Source organism: Pleuronectes platessa, chromosome 2, assembly GCF_947347685.1.
Source record: "Pleuronectes platessa chromosome 2, fPlePla1.1, whole genome shotgun sequence".
Lineage (NCBI taxonomy): Eukaryota > Metazoa > Chordata > Actinopteri > Pleuronectiformes > Pleuronectidae > Pleuronectes > Pleuronectes platessa.
Genome location: NC_070627.1, coordinates 21,596,235 through 21,619,116, shown reverse-complemented (window position 1 = coordinate 21,619,116; position 22,882 = coordinate 21,596,235). Strand labels below are relative to the sequence as shown.

Sequence of the window (22,882 nt, the reverse complement as noted above, 5' to 3'; positions counted from 1 at the left end):
ACCTGCCAATGATGCAAATCGCACTGATCTAAATCCTGGAGCCATGCTCTACTGCTCTCGCCTCTGTCTCAGCTCCTCTGTTCTATTCCTGGATCTTGAACAGACAGATGTCATTTCTCGCTCGCTACTTTAATGGTCTGGATATGACCTTAGCCTCTAACAGGCAAAGACATAGAAAGCTACAAGTGAGAGATTGTGAATGGTCCATGTGATTTCTGACATCATTAGTGAGCAGCCTGGACATGATAGATTTATAAAGAAAGTAAATCTTAGAAACACCTTTCTGTAGCAGCTCCAACAGAAAGTATAGGCTAATCAGTCAGAGTGCCTTTCAGGAAGATGCATTTAGATCCTTTACTAAAAATAAAAATATAGCAATGAAAAAACTGCTCTGTTACAAGTCCTCCATGTCAGATCCTACTAAGATAAAAGTACATGAATAATAGGAGCAATATGTAGTTTAGGTATTAAGGTCAAATATATAATAAAATTACAGTCTGTAGATTAGTAATTTAGCATCACTCCAAGCAACTTGTAACTTTTGCTGAAGCTGAAGCTAATTTATACACAGTTTCATATTCAAGGACAACAGACACATTTTGTATTCACATGACTATTAAGAAGAAGGAAAAACTAAGTTTTGAATCACAAATGTTTCTGCTCTCACACCCCCCCCCCCCTCATCCTCAGTTTCTGAGTTATAGATATTAGATCACTTGAACATTTATTGAAATGAAACCACGTGACAAAGTTCAGACGAAATATTCTGCCGTCAGCCCTCAAGTACTTGATTAATTAAAGGGGACAAGGCTAGATGGTTTTCTGAATTAGCCCACTAATGCTTCATGAGCCATGCTCCTGCTACATAGCTGGATGTAAGTGGAAGTATGCCTGTGATTCAGACTAGCCTGTTTATACAGAAAATCCACATTAACTCTGCCTCTTTGCCTCCTCCATTTCCTTTTACTGTGTGTCACCTCCATCACAGCTTACTGCGCAGTGCTTGTCTAATTGCAAGACTGCTTGTATTTATGAGTGGCAACTAAGTAGCAAACTGCCACCTCGTTAGCAGGAAAACATTCGACTGCAATCAGTGTGGCAATGATTTTGATAGGCGTTCAGAGTACTGCACTCTCTGATTCAGCCTGTGCTCATGGAAGTGGACACTATGAAGTTCCCCTTTAAATTCCCTCCGGATGGTTAGCTAAATGGATCGGGAAAAGAGACGAGTTCATGACCTGAATGGGAACAAATCAATTACATAGAATTGGTGAACTGGCAATCTGTTAATTTCTTAAACATTTGATAATGCGCCTTAAGGGGCATTCTGGTTAATTAACTCTGCAGTCATTTGTCGTCACTAATTAGGCAGTGTCATTTCAAAGGGGTTAGGGTCTAGCCATGACAAATAATGAAGATTTTAACCCCACCAGACATCTGTGGATACGGCTTCATAATACAAGATCTTCTGTGCCTCTGGAAACTCCAGTTCTCCCATCGCTGCAGTTTGGAACTAAGTGCTCAGCTTTGTGCAAGAGTTAGGGATTTTGTTTGAGCAGGGGGAAAAAATATTTCTTTTTATTCTGCAGAATTGCGCATCACATTTTCTGTTCCCACAATGTGGTGATTCATGATAAATAATGGGTTTTTGTTTGGAATGATGTGTGAATATTTAAAGGTCCCAGCTCTACTATGAGATTAAATGTTCCCATTATTAATATTCATTTACACATAAATTGTTTACATTCTCAAGGTTTAATGATTTCCTGAAATGTAATAAGTTACTGAACAGTTTACTTTTACTGAGAGGGAAAAAACTATACAAAACCCCCCCCCTATAAACAGCAAATAGCAACAAAAAAAAGTATGCTTCAAGTACATCACTGCACAGTAAGCCAGACTAAGAGACTGTAGCCGTCATAAATGCTGATGACTCTTGGTTAAATGCCCATATTTGGTCATTGACGAAAGTATTTAACAATGTTTGCAAATCTCATGGCAATTCATCCACTGGATTTAATTGTAATGGAGATATTACAGTTTTGAGTGAAGCCTTGGAAAGATGGATTGGAACTGTAGACTGGCCAGCAGACGGACATTTCTGAATCATCTTCACTGATGAGCTTTTAAAGGATAAAATACACAACAATTTTGCTTAAATTTCGCTGCTTTGTCTATTTTTCAGTTTTATTTGTTACTATATAATATTTTAAATTTTCTTTTTTCCTTTTTGGACATTTTAGCAAATATCCATCAAAGAAGATAAGCAAGTGATATGCTGCGGTTAGGACTGTCACTGTTAAGATTGTCAAAGATTATTTGCGATTGGAAAATTCATTCAAACAAGGGATTTGTTTATATATCCGAACTGTAATGACCTGTTCTGTTCAGTCTAGCACTGAAGTAGACCATGTTAAATGGTTTTAAATAGTTTTAAAGACCATCTTGAATAAACCTTTACATATTTGATTACATTATATCATTTAGCTGATGTTTTTATCCAAAGTGACTTACGATAAATGCATTAATTTAAATGCTCAACAACATTGCAATACACTTGAATAGAAACTATGAAGACTCTCCTTGACTTTCCTTGTGATCCTCCGGAATTGGAGTCTTCTAAGTTCATCCTCTTGTTCTTCATGGAGTGTCATGGAGGCCAAATCAATACAGATTTGCAATATATCCTCATGAATATGCCTCCTTAAAATTGCGCCTTTGACTCAGTAGAGTTGAAAGTTATAGCCTTTCTTTATTTCGCATAGGCTTTCAAAGGAACTAACCCTGTATTGAAATATTGAAATGTTCCCATAATGGAGCCCCACTATGTTTAGCCTTTGAACACTTGTTAATGTTTATAGCCTGTGTGTTAGTGGGAATTTTGTCTTGTGCTCAAGCTATATTCTGAATTGCTGCCATTCTTTAATGTAGCTCTTTGTTGTGCATGTAAAAGCTTTATATATATTTATAATTTATAAATGGCTGGAATAAAACGCCAATGAATAATGAATAACAAGGGTAATTTATAAAAAATGTATTTGCTTCTGAAGGTTGGTGAGTGATTAAGGCTCTTGTTCAGGTGTCCTATTAGGTATCGATTGGCTCATGCTGCAGCAGCTTCTTTGCATGTGTTTTCCACATCATCAGTCAGAGCAGTCTTTTCACGACCCGTAGTTCTTTATCAAACAGAGCACTGGGTACTAGGTCTGCCAGTTGTTATTCAAACTTCAAACGCTAACTCGTATGTGGGAAAATTATATTCAAATTACTGACCTGTTTAAATTCTAAACTTGCAGTCTATATATGCATCTGAGCATTTGCCTTGTGTTCCAGAGGAGAGTAGTTCTTAAAGTCCGCTTGACTAATTGCTACTTATTGACCTATCAGTAAAACTTAGCTAATAAATAATAATGACACGTGGCAAGCAAAGCAGTGCTGATGGGTTAACCAGGGCATTAAAACATCTGTCTTGTGATCATATGGAGTACAAGTGTTGCATTTGAATTAGTTCGAATGTATAATGTTCCATTTTCATATTTGTTTAAAAGTGACTTTTGTTGTTGTTGTAACAGCACACCTAGATACCAGAGCTATGTCATTTAAATACAGAAAACCTGAAAGCACTGTAGGTCATATTTGTAACAATTAGGTTGGACATAGTATGAACACAAATTTGGCTCTTCAAACATCCTTCACCCGTAAGTTCAAAACTTTAGAGCAAACAACCCCCGCATAAATACTGACTTACATCAATAAATATTTAACATCATGAAGATTCTGGTTTTAACTATCGCCACGATTGGTATAGAGCATCGGTTCCCAAACTGGGGTACATGTACCCCAAGGGGTACGCAAAGTGGTTTAGGGGGTACGCGGGGAGAACATTTTATTTGCGTTTTCAAATTGAAAAAGCCCATTACTTTTTCAAACTGAGCAATAAATAATCATGCAATATTAAATAGTCTGAATAGCCAAGTAGCATTGCCAAAAATACTCATGTATACCCATATTCAGCGAAATAATTACACTGCCAAAAATAGTTACAGGTAGGTTAGTGACCGTTAGTCAAAACTAGGGATGGGCATAATTAATCGACAATCGATTAATTGATCATTAAGAATTTCGTCAATGACATTATTTTGGCATTCTCTCAAGCACTCCCGTCTCATTAACCTGTGCCGTGGTGATTATTTCTGGCTGAACTCAGCTCCGGCCACGCCCCCCTTTTAAAAAGGGGTACGTAGCTGGAGATTGAATGTCTGAAGGGGTACGGGACTGTAAAAAGTTTGGGAACCACTGGTATAGAGTATGCATGCTGTCCCCATCCCTGCCTCGGATTTCATTTAGTGCAGTCCAAAGACATGCAGTTTAGGGTTAATTGGCCACTCTAAATTGTTCGTAGGCGTGAATGGTTGTCTGTATGTATCACCTCTGAAATAGACTAGCGTCCTCAGTGGTCTTTCCCTTCGTGCATCGATCATGAGTGCAATGCTTGACACAGTCCATTTAGCTGTTAACATGTCCCAGAGATGAAGCGGCCTATAGCTGATTATTTTAAAGAACAAATGAGGACAGAGAGAGAAGAAGAGAAATAATCAACCAAATGCTCAATCCTACTTACAAGTAGTTACTTGTTTTGCACGGTATTCTGGGAATTTTCTTCTACAATTCTGAATGCTCTGTTCGAAGGGCCATCTAGACTACTACTCATTGATCTCTAAAAGAAATGGGACATGCAACCCTATATGGTAGTGCTAAGGATGCTGAAGAGGGGACTGCTAAGACAATATTTGTTACGATCTACTGTCTAATGAATACATGTATTTTGGATTAATTTCCCCCACGCACCACATCAACATATATGAATTTTGCATTGTAACTAAAAGATAGCCTTGGCTGGATGGTTAAAACCACATTCCTGCCATCCTTAGTTTGATAAATAGCCCGTGTTCCGACACAATGTTCCCTTAGTGTTACAGCTGCCGGTGCAGAATCACATCTTCACTTACTACTCACTGGATCCTGACCTGACTTCACTTCCACTCAAGGAATGAATGAGTTTTTTGACCTGCCATTTCAACCCTTTGAATTTTTGAGTGACAGATTAATGAGCGCTGCAGCATTGACTGGCTGCTGTTTATGGGCCTGATCAGAGGTGATTGTCTGCTTTGTAACCTTCCACTGTAAATTAGGGCTTATGGCTCTAATAAATTTCCAGGGGAGCCAGAACAACTCTGTCAGATGGCGACTTTTTGACATTGTTTCACTCTCTCACAGTGATAAAGACAACTTCTTTAAATTAGCCCTAGGTTATTGACTCCTTAAGTTTGACAGAAGGGCAAACGACAAAGTACTGGCATGTCTTAAAATGACTTTGCAAAGTGCCGAGATCAGACGTCCCGTCACTGTGATGACACTTCTCACAACAAGTGTGGTTTGACATTGTGCACGCTGCTCTCAATCAAACATGAGACTGCACACTTTGGGCCTCTTAGGAGGAGTCCTGATTTTGCATGATGTTGGGCTGAATACCATATGGACTAGCCAAAGTAGTGTTGGAGTATCGTTGACTGCACCAAGATTTTGTCCTTCAATGCCACTCATGGATTAGCACCACATAGACAAGGACATGTCAACCTGATGCAGCTGCTTCCATAGCACTGTCTGTCCTCTGTGTGCCTTTGTGTGGCCGTATGGTGACTTGGTTTATTCAGCACTTTCCATTGCTCCAACTATTTTTTTTAACAAATGCATTTCAACATAATTTAGTGTTAGGAAAAGTATTGGTCAGCTTTTGTCTAAATGTCTGTTACCCCACTGTTCTGCTGTAGATTTTTGTATTTATCTTAACATTATTCCACTACATGCTAGTTTGAGGTCTAATTGGTTTTATACGCTGCATCACTTTTCATTCTAGATATTGTTAACCCTTTTTAGAAAAAGGTCATGTAATGTTTTCTACTACTAACTGTATGATTGCAAGGGGTTAAACTATAAGGTCATGAGTTCATAATTTTACAAATATGATAACCATGGGAACATGTTTTAAGACACAATTTAGGCGAGGGCTATGGAAAGCCATCAAGATGAAAAGGATGCTGTCCAGCTCCTTTCAAATAAACTTTGCTTTACAGTTTACCTGAAATAACCTCAGAAACCTCAGACAAACTGCTCAATTTTGATGGATTTGATACTTGCACTGGTCCGCACCTCACTATGTGAGCATTCCCTCATTTAGAAGGTTTGATCAATCATAAATCAAAAGCATCATTAAGATCTCACTGAAAGTACGACTTTTGTCTTCGGCTTTAAACAAAAAGCTCTTCAAGAAAGAAAGAAAGAAAGTCAGTAGCCACCTCAGCTGCAGTGTATTGCCTCGACATTGTCTGATCACTCACTGAATATCAAGATTCTTGCTGTAAGCCTGCTGAAAGCTAAACTCCTCAATGAATTAAGTGCTTCTACAATATGACTTCAGATTCTTTCTCCTCTGCCAAGTTTAATTTTGTTAAAAGAGGTATTTGCTTTGCGGTAAAACATATTGGAGATCATGAGGCTATTATTAGACTAGTGTCACATTAATTCTATGTCTTCATGGATTGAGTCATGGCTTATTTTTACCCCCTTTAAACTCCTGACGTAAAGGGAAAAGCCCTGTTTATTTCTTTATAAAAGGAGAATATTGCTGTTTTTCAATGTGTCCCACTTCTCTCCAGTTAGATACATTTATGAGGAAGACCTTGAGTGCTTCTTTGTGTAGACATGTTTGCTGTGAATACTTTATCCCATCCAGGACCTATATCAGAGCATACGACTTTGTTTGTGCTGTAGTGTCTCTTCATCAGTGGGCACAGCACATCCCGTGTGTCTATTCTAGTCGTGTGTGTGCGTTTTTTGTGTGTGTGTGTTTATTAAGATAAAGTAGAGCAGTAGTTAGGTAGAGGCAGTGGGTAAGGTTGTCTCCAGAGTGCTGCTGATGATAATTACTGTAGAGAGAGTGTCTCCTGGGACTGGAGGCCAGCTGCTTGCTTGCTTGCATGCATGCCGAGCTGCCACACTGCCTTCCACCACTTCAGGGCAGACATGCAGCACTCAGATTATTCTTCTCCTGTCTTGTGCTGACTGCAGCAAGATCATGATGTGACTTACTGATGGGATTTAGGAGGACTAGGAGTGACTGGAACCGTAACTAATTCTTTAGTTTTTATTTAATCTTGGCTTCGGAGATGTCCAGTTTAGTCTTTAACTGTAGGATGGCCAAAAGCTGCAGTTACTACAGTACCCAGGAACCTCAGCCATAATTGCTACAAACGAAGTCAGTTCAGATTTGATCAGTCAATTAAATTAGATGAGATAAGAGCCACAGCCAATTCAGAATGGATTGTTATTGCAGAACATTACATTTAAATTGACAAACTGACATAGAGTGTCAAAGTATTTGGGCCAGAATCTTTATGGGTTATTGGGTTTCTACAAAGTGTCATTTTTTTAAGCTTCAGATCACCTTTAGATGCACAGAAAACAGAATTAGGTTTGTAAAGTTGACTTTTTACAACCCAACCAAGACTAGTTTTATCATAATATTAGTAGCACTTTTTCATAAACCTTCAAACACCGATGTAGATTTTTTATCAATGAATGTTATGATCATCTTATATTGTCTTTTAAAGGGATAGTTCACCAAAATATGAGAATGCACTCATTATCCATCTTCATAAGAAATCTTTAGAGTTATAATCTCATTCTATAAATAATGTGAAAATAACTCACAGGTCACAGTATGTTGGGAGGTAAAGCAACAAGTTGCTTGTTGTTTGGTATTCAACTCTGCCTGATGTTGAGCCAGATGTGCCGACATTAAGCTTCTGTTTTAGCATAGCTTTACTTTGAAATGACAGGTTTCACATACAGCTGTGAAAATCAAGTTTCACTTCATCTTTTAAATTTGGATTTCAAATATTCAAGAATACTTGCACATCAGAAAGTCATCTGAACATCCTAAAGTAGTAAACAATGTAATAAAATAACAACTGTTGTTCTTCATGGCTCATTACTGATGGGAGTTTCTGGCTTCAGGCTGCCATCACAGCATAATAAAGAAACTCATAAGAGTAATCGATTCACACATGGAGAAAAGAAAGTTGAACAATGCAAGTAATCACGTCTACAAATAATGACAGCCAAGTCAAACTGATTTCTTGACTTAGATTTAGTAAATCGGTGGCAAAACCCCTATATAGTGAATGTGCAGTTTCAACCACGTGCCATTTTATGCACTTTGGTCAAATAAAAACCTCAATAATAAACCAACTACATGCCTCAAATGCTGGCTATAATTATTGATTCTGAAGTTATTGTAGTGTATTAAAGCTCCTCAAGAACGAAAGACAATTTGTTTCTGATTACCTTTTTATCCAGCATCCCAATGCTTTCACATTGCAGTCTTTACCTGCCAGCATACTGTTGACGACACCTTGCGTCAGTAAGTTAGTTTGGTAGCTCAGTTGTCACCTGTGTGGAAAATTGTGTTCAGCTTCAGTTCTCACAACGTAAATTACAAATAATAAATAAAAAAATGTACTGGAAATGTAAAAACATTAAAATTTGTCAACATGAATGCACTGAATTATAATAATTCACTGTAGGATGTAGAGGACCAGCGTTTTGCCATCACTATCAAGATTACTATTTAAATATGACACATACACATTATTTGGCTTGTCATTTCCTGTCTCTGCAGGTAAATTGTCAATGTGTCTGTGCAAGGAGAGAACGATTCTGAACATCATTTTTTTATGTATAGTAGGAATTACTTGCTCAGTCAATTTATTTTTACATATAGTTATATACTAATGTATAGAAGGTGCAGTGTAGAGTTGTGAGAGCGACACAGACTGCGGCCGTCCATCAATCAGGCCTTAACCACGTTGGGTAAAAGGCATCTGAAAACCAACTTGGAGTTTACCAAGAGGCATTTAAAGGACAGCCTAGGGGGAAAGATTATTGAGACTGATGAGGCAAAAAAAACTTTGGGAAGAACTCCAAGCACCATGTCCGGTGAACATCAAGTAATGGTCACCACCTGGCTAAAGCCATCCTATGGTGAAGCTTGGTGGTGGCAGTATCATGCTACAGGGAGTGCTTGACAGCAGGGAGGACAGGGAGAGGGATCAGATTTGAGATAAGGATGAGTGCATTTTTTTAAATGTTAGATTAGAGTTTTTGATTCTGAATAAATCTGCAAAAATTCGGTATATTAATTTCAGAAAAAAGTGAACAAAGGAAAGTGCCTGAATACTTCCTACAGTGAATATATTGCAATGGCCAAGTAGAAGTCCATCTTTGATCAGGATTATCTAAGTGTCTGGTACATACTAGAAAGTGCCCTAGGTTCCTTTCCACTCCCTGGTGTTTTGCCTCAGGTAACTGTCAGTGCCTGGAGGGACACCTCCAGCCCCACTTGACTTCCCCAGTAAGCAGTAGCTGTTATTTTGGAAAGTCTGCATAGCTTCTTTGTAGCCTTATCTCCACTCCTTCTTTATTTGGTTGACAGAAGAGCCATTTCATTCTGAAAATGTATTTATATTGGATTATGAGGTCTTGGAAGGTTAACAGCAGATATGCATGGTTATGCTTATCTTAAATTGTGTGTCTTTGGCAGGAGTTGAGATTTGAGTAGTCTTGTCCTTTTAGACCAAGAACGCTTCATGTCACATTATTGTCATCTACCTGTGATTTTATAATATTTTCTATTTTTAAGTGTTTCTTCTGTATGCATATTCCTCAATTGAACCAATACAGTTTAGATTGCGATGCTGATATAACCACCATTTTCTCCCTATCAAGTAATGTTACATGGTGAATCCACTTGTATAGCCTCTTTTTACCTTTGTGGTTTACAAAAGCTCTTACAATTTTTGCCTCTCATTCACCAAGGCCAGTTTTTTTACCACCAAACTTGCATTGAATGGACAACCTGCTACCCGAGCAACATCTACCTCAAGGTCCATCATCTGATTGCAGTTCAAACTTGTCCTTATTTTGATGTGTTTTGGGATCTTTGAATTCAAACTTCTATCTTAACGGTTAGCTCTGTTAGTTAATGTGTCTCAGTGTGATCTGCTGGTACCTTCTGTTGAAAAGATGTGTAGCCTGGTCCTGTGACAGGCTCTCATCTGGCATTTTCTTTAGTCAGATGTAGACCAAAAGGAGGACTGACAGATAGAGACATGCACCCTGGCAGCAATGCACATCCTCCCAAGGCGAACAGTTTGAATGGCAAGGGAAGTGGATGCTTATAGAGTGGAGGCCCTGCAGGTACCTGACAGCAGTCAAATGAGTCCACAAAACAGAGAAAACCTGCTTGGCAGCTTGGCTTGTTAAGGTTGTATGGATAGGCTCTGCTAAAACGGACATGTGGGAAGGACTGGTAGAAAAAGAGTGAGACAAGCAAAGTTTTACTCAAAGATAGAAACATAAAGACATATCCATGTTGTCCAAATTCATTTGACTTTTCGGAAATTATCTCCAGTTTTTCCACATACATTTTTTGTTATTAGTGTTGCTTTTCAGATCCTAATGCAGTTCTGCAGTTAAGATATTGCCCTGGCTTTGAACCAAGTCTGCTGAGAGGAAGTCACATCATCATCATCAATATCGGCTGTTATAGAATGTCATGGAGGATAGATAGCACCACGCGTACACATACAGAACACTATAAGTGAAATGCATGAATGGTAGGGTACCACAGACGACACTGCAGAGGTGACCCACAGATGCCCCTCATTACTGCATTCAGTTATGCGAGACAAGAGGCCAATGTGGATCAGTATGTATGGTTCCCCTAGAAAACAGGCAATTTTGGCTCCGTAGAAGTCTCCTGACAGGCTCTCACAGGAGTTGGAGTGGAAAGGCTTGCTAATACAGTGAGTAGTGGCACAGAGAAAGTTGGTCTTGGCATGAATTCTGGATCTGTGGTTTTGTTTTCTGTTGAGGCACGTTGGCATTTGTGTTTTTAATTTTAGATTAGAACTTGGCTTTCCTCCATATAGCAACCATGTCTACCTAAGTAATTACTAATAACGACTTAGGGTTAGTTGGGGGTCGCATTTTAATCCCCCCATTATATAATGGTTGAAAAAATTCACTACCATGCAAACCCTCCACCTTTGTGTTCCTATTCTTTTCCCCTCATGAATGATGGAGTGACTGACGTCCTAAAAAAGTATAGAGAGGGCTTGTCGTGCCCCATGCACCACTGAATCAAATTGCGGTTTAAAGTTGCACGCACAGTTTTCTTTGAATCCAATCCATCTTTAGTCTGTCATCTTTGCAGTGGTTATATATATGTTGGCACACATGCTGACATGTATATGCACTTTATATGCACACATTCAAACACTTTCAGGCTTATCTTGTGCTATCCTAAACTAGTTTCGGTCACGTGATCAACAATTTTAGCCTAATAAAAATAATAAACAAAATTCAAGTAACACTGTTTTGCCCTAGAGTGAAAGTTAAAGAAATCTGAAACTTAATTGTGGGTAAACTTGTCTTTATGGGCAGTAAAATATAAACTGGCAGCTATACTTCAAGCTGTGAGTAAGAGAGTCTTTAGACCATTCCTCTGTAGCTCTTCTCTAAATGAAGCTGTTAGAAGTCAAGTTACCCAACATTAAACCTGTTTACTCCTAAACATTCAGAACGTGCTCTGAATCCTGAATGCTGCAGGTTTATAGATGTGTTTCTTTTAGTTCCCTTAACCTAAAAGTCTTTGTTCAATAATTGTACTTCAGTGTTCACCCTTCCAAACGAGACAGGACATTTTCTTAGGTGTAAAATTCACAGCTCTGAGGAAACACAATGAAGAGTTTTCATAGTTATTTAGCTGCTCTGGATACCTCTTTTAAGTAAATATATCTCATATTGCATATGAGATTTGTGGCTGTAATGAAAATGGTGGTTAAAGCTGTAACTTTTCATCAACCCAGCCTCTTAGCCGGCTGTTCGAGTGAAATAAATCCACTCCGACTGCCATAATTCTCATCAGTCAGTTTACAAGGACCCAGATTCAATTTCAAGGTGTAGTGAGCTGCTTGATCCTTTTGCCATATTATGGTTGTGTGTTTGTCCCCGCTGTCAAGCGCAGACGCAACCTGGAACAGCTGCTACTTCTTTTAAACAACTGGTGATGATTGTTAGGAGCAGAGTATCGACTGTGCAGACTTAAGCTGAGTTGGTGAGATGGAGCGTTTGATTTTTCTGTATTGATGTTGTATTGAAATTGTTTTACTAACAATATTCTGGTAGTGTAATGATGAAAAATGCAAACTAAAACATCTTAAAAGTATCACAAGATGTCATTGTTCTCTAAACTACAATATGCACATGCCTATTGTCTTGTGAAGAGTGGATAACAGCTTTAATTTGACTTAGTCAGCAATGTTATTATGTTAGTTTAATCCTCAGTGGGTGAGGAAATATACACACTGAGGCATCCTTTACATGCTGAGCCATAATTTACCCCGCAATCCTTGTTTTCACTTTACTTTAATGGCCTTTCTCTTCTTAATGACTCCCCGAAGATCTTTTTTCTGCGAAATCATCTGCATGCATGCACACACATCCATGCACGTAGTGTGTGCCATTGCGGAGGGATTCTAGCTCTACCACAGATCGTGTTCCTCTGTCACATTAAAAAGCCAATTTATTTTTAATAGCAAAAACAGCCGGAGCTGATGGGCCTTATGTCTGCTGATGGAGCAGACAGCTCCTGAGTTTGTCCTGCAGCCAGGGTTCGAATAACAGGGGAGCTCTGCTAGGTTTATGTAGTAAACTGAACTCATCACTGATCTGGTGCATGCTATTTGAATGGAATTGATTTTAATGTTTCATGCAGTATTTTGGGCGGGTTATAATCAAGTCAGAACGTCAAAACAGAAACAAGGTTCTCTCTGACAATTTGGATTCACCAAACGATCAAAGATAACAACAGCGAGTGCACTTTTAGAGCTAGCCCGGCCTAGCATCACCAACAACCTACAGCAGCGAACCTGCGTCTGACCATGGTGATGTATCAATGCCTTTTAAATTGAACAAGGAAGCAATGGAGCGATTGGAAAAGCAGGAATACCTGCTCCCCAAAAATCTAAAGTTAGGGTTTGTACAGTATATGCTTGAAGGTAAAAACCCTGCTGCTCGCCGAAAGGGCAACCAGAATACCCCTGTACTGGAAGAATGGATAAATGGAGATGTTGGTAGTTGGTCACAGAATAACCTACGGATTTGTTTTTACAAACATTGAGATAGTGTGGCCCATATAAGAGCAGTTGAGATTCCGAGGGATTTGAGGGGAAGAGATGAGCTCCCAAACCAGGTACTTGAAGGAAATGCACATTTAATGCAGGAAATGTCTGTATTTCAGATCTGCCTATATGGTGCAAAGGAAAAATATTCTGCAGAAATTATCCAAAGCACAGTTCATAGGCTGGCATACCTGATAATTAACATCTGGTGGAAAGGGGAAGGTGGACGATCCTTTTTTGGTATTGTTGAGCTTTCAGAAGGCACGGATGCTGAATCAATTTACAAGAAGTTTGAGGAACAGCTTGAGACAATCGGAACTGGACGATGGGTTTATGGGGAAAAAAAATCGCCCTCCTGGTCCAAGAGGCGGCTGCAGATTTACACACATAAATCCTTAAAATAGGCCAAATCTTAACCGTGCATAGTATAACTAGTAGTTCTAACACTGTGAAAGTAGTATGGAAAGATTATCCGGCATTGGCATGCCAGTTCAGAATGATGGGAGACATCTCGCTGTGTCACAGAGAGGCAGAAATTTCGGGGCCTGCTCAAACTCCTCACAAGCACAGGATTTTTGGCTGATATGGCTTGTATGACGGATGTTCTGAATTGCAAAGCCTCTCGCTAAAGCTGCAATGCAGAGAAACATATGTGGTAGATGCATATGTTTCAACATTCACCACACCATTGACATCTTGACAGCAATGACAACCAGCGGCAGGAAATCGATGCAAATGCAGATGCGCACATGGGCTGGCCTGTTCAACGACTATCCCGTCTCCAGTTCAGTCAGTCTATAATCTGCACTGTATTGGGAAAGCTATTGTTTCAGCACCATGGACAGCTTCAGTGCTGTTTGTTGTGTGCCGCCTGAGCAGAGACCACTTAGTTCGATGTTTGTTTTTTCGTGGTTGTAAAAATAACTTTCGGCCCTACTTCCTTTTTCTATTGTTTCGTTGCTATACCCAGACTGAAGTGTAACCTCGGGGGGGGGGGGAGGGAGAGAGGGAGAGAGAGAGAGAGGGAGAGGGAGAGGGGGAGAGAGAGAGAGGGAATTTTTTTGTTCAAATGATGTGTTGTTTTTGGGGTGTAAATTGTGTATTGTCCTTTTGTGATTTCTTTTTTTCACTTGCTCTGATTATGCAATTAAATGTATTCGTTGATTGTTATGTAGCTGTTAGTTAACCTGCTGACACTATTAACTGCCTGTAGTAATAGTAGTAGTAAGTACTGGCCTGGTGCACACCGGAAAATAGGGCTCCCTCTAGAACCCTGCCTGCAGCTCAGTTTGGGCTGCTTGTCTCATTCCAGGATAATTAGAGGGACTAAGCTTGTAGTGTAGGGGAGGCAAGCAGGAGGGAAGAATAGAAAGGATGAGTTCTGCCCTCTCCCAGGTAGGTGTTGGCCATGTTTCGGTGTTTCTGTTTATAATGTAAAACAGCTCAGAAGATAGGGCACAGGCTTGGGAAGATGTTGAGCTGAGGAGGAAAATGTGTTGTCATTAGGCATGATGGATTCCTCAATATGGGTGCTTCATTGCTCTGTCTTCACTCTTTCTTCAAAGTCAAGCTTATTAATTCTGCTCTGCCACCCTCCCTCCCCTCCTCTCCAGAGCACCTGGTTGAATCCCAGGAGATGGCTGAATCTGCAGGAGTACCAGAGCAAGAAGTTGATGCAAGAGAGTGGCGTTGCTGTCCAGCGCTTCTATGTGGCCGACACAGCTTCTGAGGCCCTGGAGGCTGCCAAGAGACTCAGTGAGTAGGACGAACACACACATACGCTCACACACACACTCTCAAGCACACACCCACACCGCTATCCAGTTCATCTTTCTCTGGAGAGAAAGAATCCGCCTTCCTTGATAGGACTGCAAATTGGTCAATACGTTACTTATGTACTAATACTAAAATTATACCTTTCTTTGACATGTCGCAGAATATTTACCTTCAGAAAACACATGTTTTCTCTTCTAATCCTTTTAGTTCATCTAACACAACAAGCCAAAATTGTAAAACAGAAATGTTTGATGTTGTAACATCAGCAGCCAAGGCCTATGTGAAAAAAACAACATTTTAAAAGAGTATAATTTAAATGAGCAAATAATCATATCAAAGGATGCACAAGACTCAACAGAGCATTCTGATTCAGATGTTGGGTCCTTCACAGTTTTCGACACTTGGTGCAGTGTCAATGCCGTGCCCTATTTCTTACCATAATAGGTAAGCCCTGAGGTTGAGATTAACTATGTGACAAATAAACTGATGTGTCTGCGTTTGAGCGGTAGTGTCTGTTTTGGGCCCAGTCACATCCCTTTTACTTCAAACTATTTTGAAATGACATGATCTGACATTGCAATTACTACAAACGGTATCCTGATTTTTTGGCGCTCTGCTTTGCCATATGCAACACACAGGGCTTTTTGAAATACATCGGAAATGATCAGTTTGTACCTTTTTTAACAATTGGCCACATTGTTTCCTCACTGGACAAGTTTTCTTGTGTCTCCGATTTAAACATTAGTGCATTCTGTATTATTGTAGTGCTGGTAATGAGTTGAATTTCGGGTTGTGTAAACCGTGATTTGGATGTAATTGCTGTGTAATTGTACTGATGCACACTGCGAAACCTTGACAGTCCTATTTTGTGCAGCATTGATCTTCGGCCCTGCCACAAGGCGTGCAAATGGCTGTGGTTAATCAGGGCTGAAGTTTTATCAAGTTTAATCGCATCTTCATGTGTTTGCTTATGTGAGGAAGCCTGTGTTTTTTTAGCTTAGTGCCTGTGCCTGCTCAGTTTTTCATCATGTAGCTCATCCGTGATAATTTGTTTCACAACCTCTCATGTTCAGTTTCTCACGCTTTGCATGTTTTATTTGTTTTAATTCATTTATTTTTAATCCTCAGTTACAATTCAGTTTTTGCCGCCAGACACTCGCTCAAAGCCATGTCAGGAAGTGACTGGAACTCCAATATTATTCTTGTAGCACGAATCTTCACAAATGCATTTTGCGTACATGAAAAAATATGATTTCACACGCATTCTAATGCACCCACGCATAGCTTTGTCGTCCATTACCTGCCGTCCCTGTTCTTCTCTCTTGGCACACACCAAACTCCCTAACACATACAGTGTATATTTCTACCCTTAGCTATATATTTTATTCAGTGTCCTCTCCAACTATAGCAGTAATTTTCAGATAATGTATCCAGGTTCGTTGTCAGCCAGTGAGATGCCACTCTTACTGACGCCTTTGGGTTCCAGTGCTTGGGGCCCTGCTTTCAGTGGCCCTGGTTAAGATGCAGAGAAAGATAAACTGAATAGAACGAAGAGGATATATATTTTCATGACAGTATCTATATTGCTTGGAATGGGAAGAAATGGAGAAACAAAAAACTCAGGACTGAGGAGTTAGAAGGGATTAGACAGTTTAATAAAACCAAGGCTAGAATCAAGGGTTGACTTACCTAAAACTTGTCAGTTTCTTCCCATGTCAGTATAGGCATCTGGCCCAACAGTATTTTAGGACATTTCCATGTTGAAATGCAAAATACATGCAGAGGGAAAGCAGCCTGATGTCTAAAGGGGATTAATCCAGATTGTCCACAGAATTAGGCTTGTTTGCATGACTGCTGTTTTGAAATATTTGCATTATTCCCTTCAACCAATATCACTTATTAGTTTGCACTTTATTGCTTTACAGAAATGAACGAGACACGTGTTAGAAAGTCCAGCATCTGGTTTTGATAAGTGAGAGTGCATTCGGGGTAACTAGACTGTGGCCATGACACTTAGATCATGAGGGTTAGTGCCCTTAGTAAATCAACCCCTCTCTGCTGGGAACAGCGTACTTCACAGCTGCTTTATTCGCTCATCTCCATTCATGCACTTATCTTTGGTCAGGGTCCTTGTATGTGTGTGTATTTCTCACACTTTTTGTTTCCTGTGTTTATGGCTCGCTCATTATTAAAGCGTGCAAGAGAGCATCTCCCAACACTTTAATTCATGCCTCTATGCATGTATATGGCCCACATGTTGGTCACACATGAATGTTAGAGAGAGGGAAGGATGGAGATCAGTAACCTCTTAAAATCTGTTGAGCTGAAAGGCAAACTAAGACTGCCAAGTTCTCACTCCCAGAGGGTGACGCAGGGTAGGGTGTGAAGCCAGTTCTGGATGGGGCTCTGTTTTCATGGCTTCCACGGTCGAGGACATGGACTTTGTGTTGGTATGGGAGGGTTGAGGTATCTGAGCTGACCGAGAGCGACTCAGATGGATTTCTGCATGGTGCTGAAATCCTGCTGTGAGCCTCTGGTCCCCTGCATACACAACAGAGAGAACCAGTCGAGCATTAAAGCACAGACACAGATGAATGACATGTAATCCTGCACATATAAACTTGCCCGCACACACACACACACACACACACACACACACACACGCGCAAGTGCACACCAACCAACCAGTATCCTCCTCTACTCCCAACTCCCTGAACCATGAAGTGGTTAAGTTGACAGTTCAATTGCAGCTTTTCTGTATAGAAACTCTTCTCACTCCTCTTATGTAGTGTTGAGTCCACTCTCCTGAAGTGGACGCAGATTGATTGGTTCTATTACAGCTGAAGACAAAATAGCTTAAAAATGTTCTCCTTCACTGTCAAAAAAATAAATTAAAAAAAATCCGACATAGACCACTGATTCCCATTAACCTGAATGACAACTTTGACGAAAGAGTTTACATCGTGGCAGATGGGTGACTCGAAACCAGTTAATGGCTCATGGAAAGTAGGGTATGTTTTTTGTGGCACCATACTGGGTGATCTGCACAGGGAGTTATCAGAAAGTCCAGCGTTTTTGTAATGTGTGCTCCGCTGGGACACTGAGAGAGTGGCGCATTAACTCCTGCTGTCTGTCCAAAACCAGTGACCCAGATCCACACGTCCACACCCAAACTCTGCTCATTTTGTTGTTGTGTGCAGCCAAGTATCTTTATGTTTGAAAAAAACAAACAAGAAACTTTTGCAACTTGAAGTAACATCAATTAACTTTGATATTCAATTGTTGTGATTCAAAATGTTGACGATTTTTGTTTGTTTTTTGTTAACTTATCACATTTGCATGTTCTTTTGTCATGATATACAAGTATGACATGCACGAGAAATGTGCTATGCTATTCAACATCTTTTAAAACAGCAAATGCTATCTTTACATGTGGAACCCAAGGCTAAAACCAAGAGAAGACATTCAGATATTTAATGTTAAACACCCGAAACCAAAAAGCACTATTGAAACAAGAAACAGTCATATCTGCTAATGAGCGATGTGTTTATGTGTTTGTATATATATATATTTATATACATGTGTGTGTGATAGATAAATTGCTGCACATAGATGCACTGTATAAATGTGTCTGTGATTGGGTGGATGGCAAAACAATAACGCAAAGCACCTTCATTGAGTGGTCATCAAGAATAGAAAGTATATACAATCTTATACATACATACAAATACATACATGTCCAATGCATGACAGGTATGAATTTGTATGCAAGTTTTTCTACAAAGGCCTTTTACCAATCTAGCAGCCATGAGATATCATAGCAACACCATTAATGAATATAGATTTTATGTTTTCCTTGGAAGCAGATAGGTCGGGCCATGCACATGCAACACAAATAGTCACATAGATATACACATACGCCTTTGCCCAGTTACAACCAAAAAGAATGTGATTATGCAGTCCACTTTTCGTTGCCACCTGTTTGACAGATGCATCTGTTGAACAAATCTTGATGGATTTTCAGCCTGAATTCTAAATCCAAACCACATTTTCCCTCTCCTTCCTTGCTGCGAGAGCCCATCATGTCTGCCATGTCTCCTGCCTCCCCAAGCAATCATTCATTGACAAAGCGGCGATAGAAGAAAACATCGCTTCAGATCCTGATCTTCACTGCATTGAGCCTGTGTGATGAATGGGGGCTTCATACACTAGCGAATATATATACACTGAGTTGGGAATATGTTGTCCCTCTTTATTGTTGCCATCGTCCTAAAATTGTGTTGCAATTTGTATATTCATATTTTTTGTTCTCTCTGCCACGTTCTCAGTTTTTGAAGTTAAATCATTTCTCCGACTCCTTATTCACCTCACTCTACCTCTGCCTTACCTCTTCTCTTCTTTGTGCTTAGCACAGCCTCGCTGCCAGAATGACAATTAACAGAGGTAGGAATCATTTTAATTTATTTCACTTGGCTATGAATATTCAGTGTAAACAGAGCAGTTTTTATGCATGGCTGTCAAATCTCATGTGTGCTTATTAGAGGCATAGCAAGTTTGATATGTTTGCTCACTGAATAATAGCAAGCTACCTTGACATTAGCCAACTCTTTGAAGAGGCAGTTGTGTGTTTGTGTGTGTGCGTACAGATGTGCAGGTTTGTTTGTAATGTGAGTGTTTGTTAGGAGATGGGGAAAGAAAGAGATATATGGGATCCACTCCCTTTGCTTGTGTTCACCTGCAATATATTTATGTCTCAGGCAGAATTGCTTGAAAACACACAAATGTAGGTAGCTGAAGTAAATATAAGTTTAATGCTTCAGAAAAAATAAAGCATTTTATTGTTCTGGCTATATAATGCCTATTATTTGCCAGAAAGGAGAGAGGCTCTTTTTTTGGTACTGTGGATTATAAAGAGCCCTTAAGTCAAGAGAATGAGCGTCACGCTGTGCTTCAGATGATGTGTAAATACAAGTAGCTCAAGGCCAAAGGCGCTTTGTTTTGTGTATCTTAAAGTGATTGTTTTCAATCTGCTCATTTAGTTGTCGGCGCTCTGTGGCAGCTCAGACCCCCTCTATGCCTCTGGCCTGTGATCTACAAATAAAGACAGATCTCACTGTAAACCTGGAGCTAGGATCTTATCCATCCATACAATGCTGACTTAAGTGTAAGTGTATTAAGCTTTAATGCCTTAATCTAAGGGACACCTGAGCATTTGTGATTAGTTTGAGATACAATGCATGGATAAAATCTTGAGTAAATGCTCCTCTGGATAATTTAAAGATTAAAATTACTTATGTCTGCTACACAGCCGGCTTCTTACAACATCTGAGGATGGGTGATATTTGTATCTCTATCGATGAAGTCTGGTATGGTATAGGTTTTCCATTGTTCACTGAAGTACAGAGGAGACTCCCTGCACAGCAACCTCCGCTGGATGGACTTCCAGACTTATCCACTGTTTCCCCTTCAACAGTGTGGAGAGACATGGGTTACACCAGACATAGAGCCAAGGGCATGTTGAAAAGACCCAGTGGCATAGAGGGCTTGGAGAAGGGAAGTGCACAGGCTGTAAAACCCTGTGCTTTGGTGTGGAGAGGAAAGTGTATACTATTTTACCGAAATATCCTTCTACACTTGAGGTAGATGATTAGGGTTCATGGCAGGTACTGTACATTTGCTGTTCTCTTTTGACATGTGTGGAAATTAGCCAAAGACCAGAAAACAGCGGTCAAGCACAGAATGTGCGGTGCATTAACAGACAATTCTATACATCCACGCCTTTCTGAACTTGTGGATTAAATATCACAAAGGTTTAAATATTTAACAGTAATCTTGCAAGAATATCATGTTGAATGTAGGTGTGGATTTGTTGGGGAAAATGGTAATTTTGACTTTTTGCATTTAATAAAACATTCAGAGAAGTCAATCTCTAAAAAACAAGTTGTCAGTGTTGGTGATACAATAGAGTGGTTTATTAGTAATAGGGAGGGAAAAAAATGCTGAAGTCACATAAGATATGGCGTAACACCCGTTATCACACTTGGTGCGCCTCCACATTTTATCTTGCTGAGGTATCAACAGCTCTGCTTTCTGTGGCAGGGTGCAGAGAAGCATTTACACCTCCGACTGGGCCTGGCGCTGGTGTATGAGATCCTCTACATACCACCATATGCTTCCCCACCAACCCCATACACTGTCTAGTCAGTACCATCTGTCACAGAAAGGCTCCTCCCCACTATGGATATCACTACCAGCCATTCAGAGGACTTGGTTGTCCATGTGTGTCATTTTTCACTTCATCACTTTGAGTCTTTTTAAGTTGTATTTGCTTTTTGAGAAAATATCAGTCATTTTCTTGTAACTTTAATTTTCACTGATAGTACGATGAGTATATCTTGGTATGGAGATGGATGTTTAGCCTGGATGCCAGACGAACTTAGCCCCGCCCACAACATTTTTGGTCGGGCAGTTCGGTCTGGAGTCGCTCCGTTGGGAAAAAATTATGCCCGACCGGGCCAATCAGATTGTCAGGGCGGGCTTTATACGATGATTGACAGATGATCAACGGTAACGTAATCAACCACGTCATCAAAGTGCCCTTGGGTTGAATTCGTTTTCAACAAACATGCCTGCCGCTGGCGAGCTGAGATGTGTAGATGCTGCCATTGAGTCTGTTTTAGAAGACATCGACAGCGCATTCATTTTGAAAGAGGAACACAGAACGTGGAGGCGACGCCAAAGCACCGCGCTAATCCCTATCGCCCCGGCGCTTGGCTGTTCACACCGGACACTGAAGCGACGCTGAACCGCCGGGCAGCGCTAATAATATCACCCGTTGATCCAGTAGATCGCTGCACGGCTTTGTGCCAGTCACACCGGAGGCTGAAGCACCGCGCTGCGCCAAGGCTGCCTCGCGGTGCTTCAGCCTCCGGTGTGACCGGCACAAAGTTTTAACATGGGAGTGGATGGGAGCCAGCTGTTATTTAAGGCTTGGCGCTGCGCTGAAGCGTCCGGTGGGAACCCGGCGTTAGTAAATAACTCACAATGCGTTGCTTAGCATACGTCACATACTACGTTGCTCTGATTGGTTGTAGGTCTATCCAATTGAGCGAAGAAGAATTTTACTTCCTGGTCAGTTGAAACACGCCCCATAATCACAGCCCAATGGAGCGGTCTCAGACTCACATTCTGACTAGAATTGTGAGTCTGACAACGTCAGGCTAATGGATGTTGAGAGAAACATGACAATTCAAATTAACATACCGACAGATTTGCATGACACATAAATCAAATGATCAACAAAGTTTATTTGATCGTCAATGATTTGACGAGTGATTTGTACTGCATATTTGTTTTAATAGATTTTGAAGCCCGGACATGGCTGCATAATACTGGATACTGTGGCACATGAGCATCGCTCATGTTTCAATTGGTCTTTTATGTCATTTTGTCCCAACACTTGCTCAGTGATCGAGCTATTATCTTGATAATACTGGCCCTAAATTGGATGTTTTATTAAGGCTATTTCATGCTTCATGGAGCAGTGAATATATAAGCGGCAATGTAGTGACATTTCTTTTCTCTATTACTTTTCCTCTGTGTGCCTTTTTTACCTGCCTGGATTTTAATTTAGCTAAGATCCTATGTCATTGAATATTATTATGCTCAACTTTCTCTTTGTGATACCAATTAAATCTCACCAAAGTATATGTATGGACAAATTATCTGTTAAATTGCGTGCACACTAAAAAAAAAAAAAATAGGCCATGTGTTCCACCTTAAAGACACATGGGACTCCTCTT

General features: G+C 40.1%; 1 protein-coding gene across 1 annotated transcript in view; it reads left to right on the top strand.

The window, feature by feature from the left end:
• suclg2 (succinate-CoA ligase GDP-forming subunit beta) overlaps positions 1-22,882 on the top strand; it is an 84,265-nt gene that overhangs the window by 6,192 nt on the left and 55,191 nt on the right. The window contains exon 2 of the mRNA XM_053442613.1: positions 14,918-15,059. Within this exon, the coding sequence (XP_053298588.1) occupies positions 14,918-15,059 (142 nt within the window). The remainder of the gene's footprint in view (positions 1-14,917; positions 15,060-22,882) is intronic.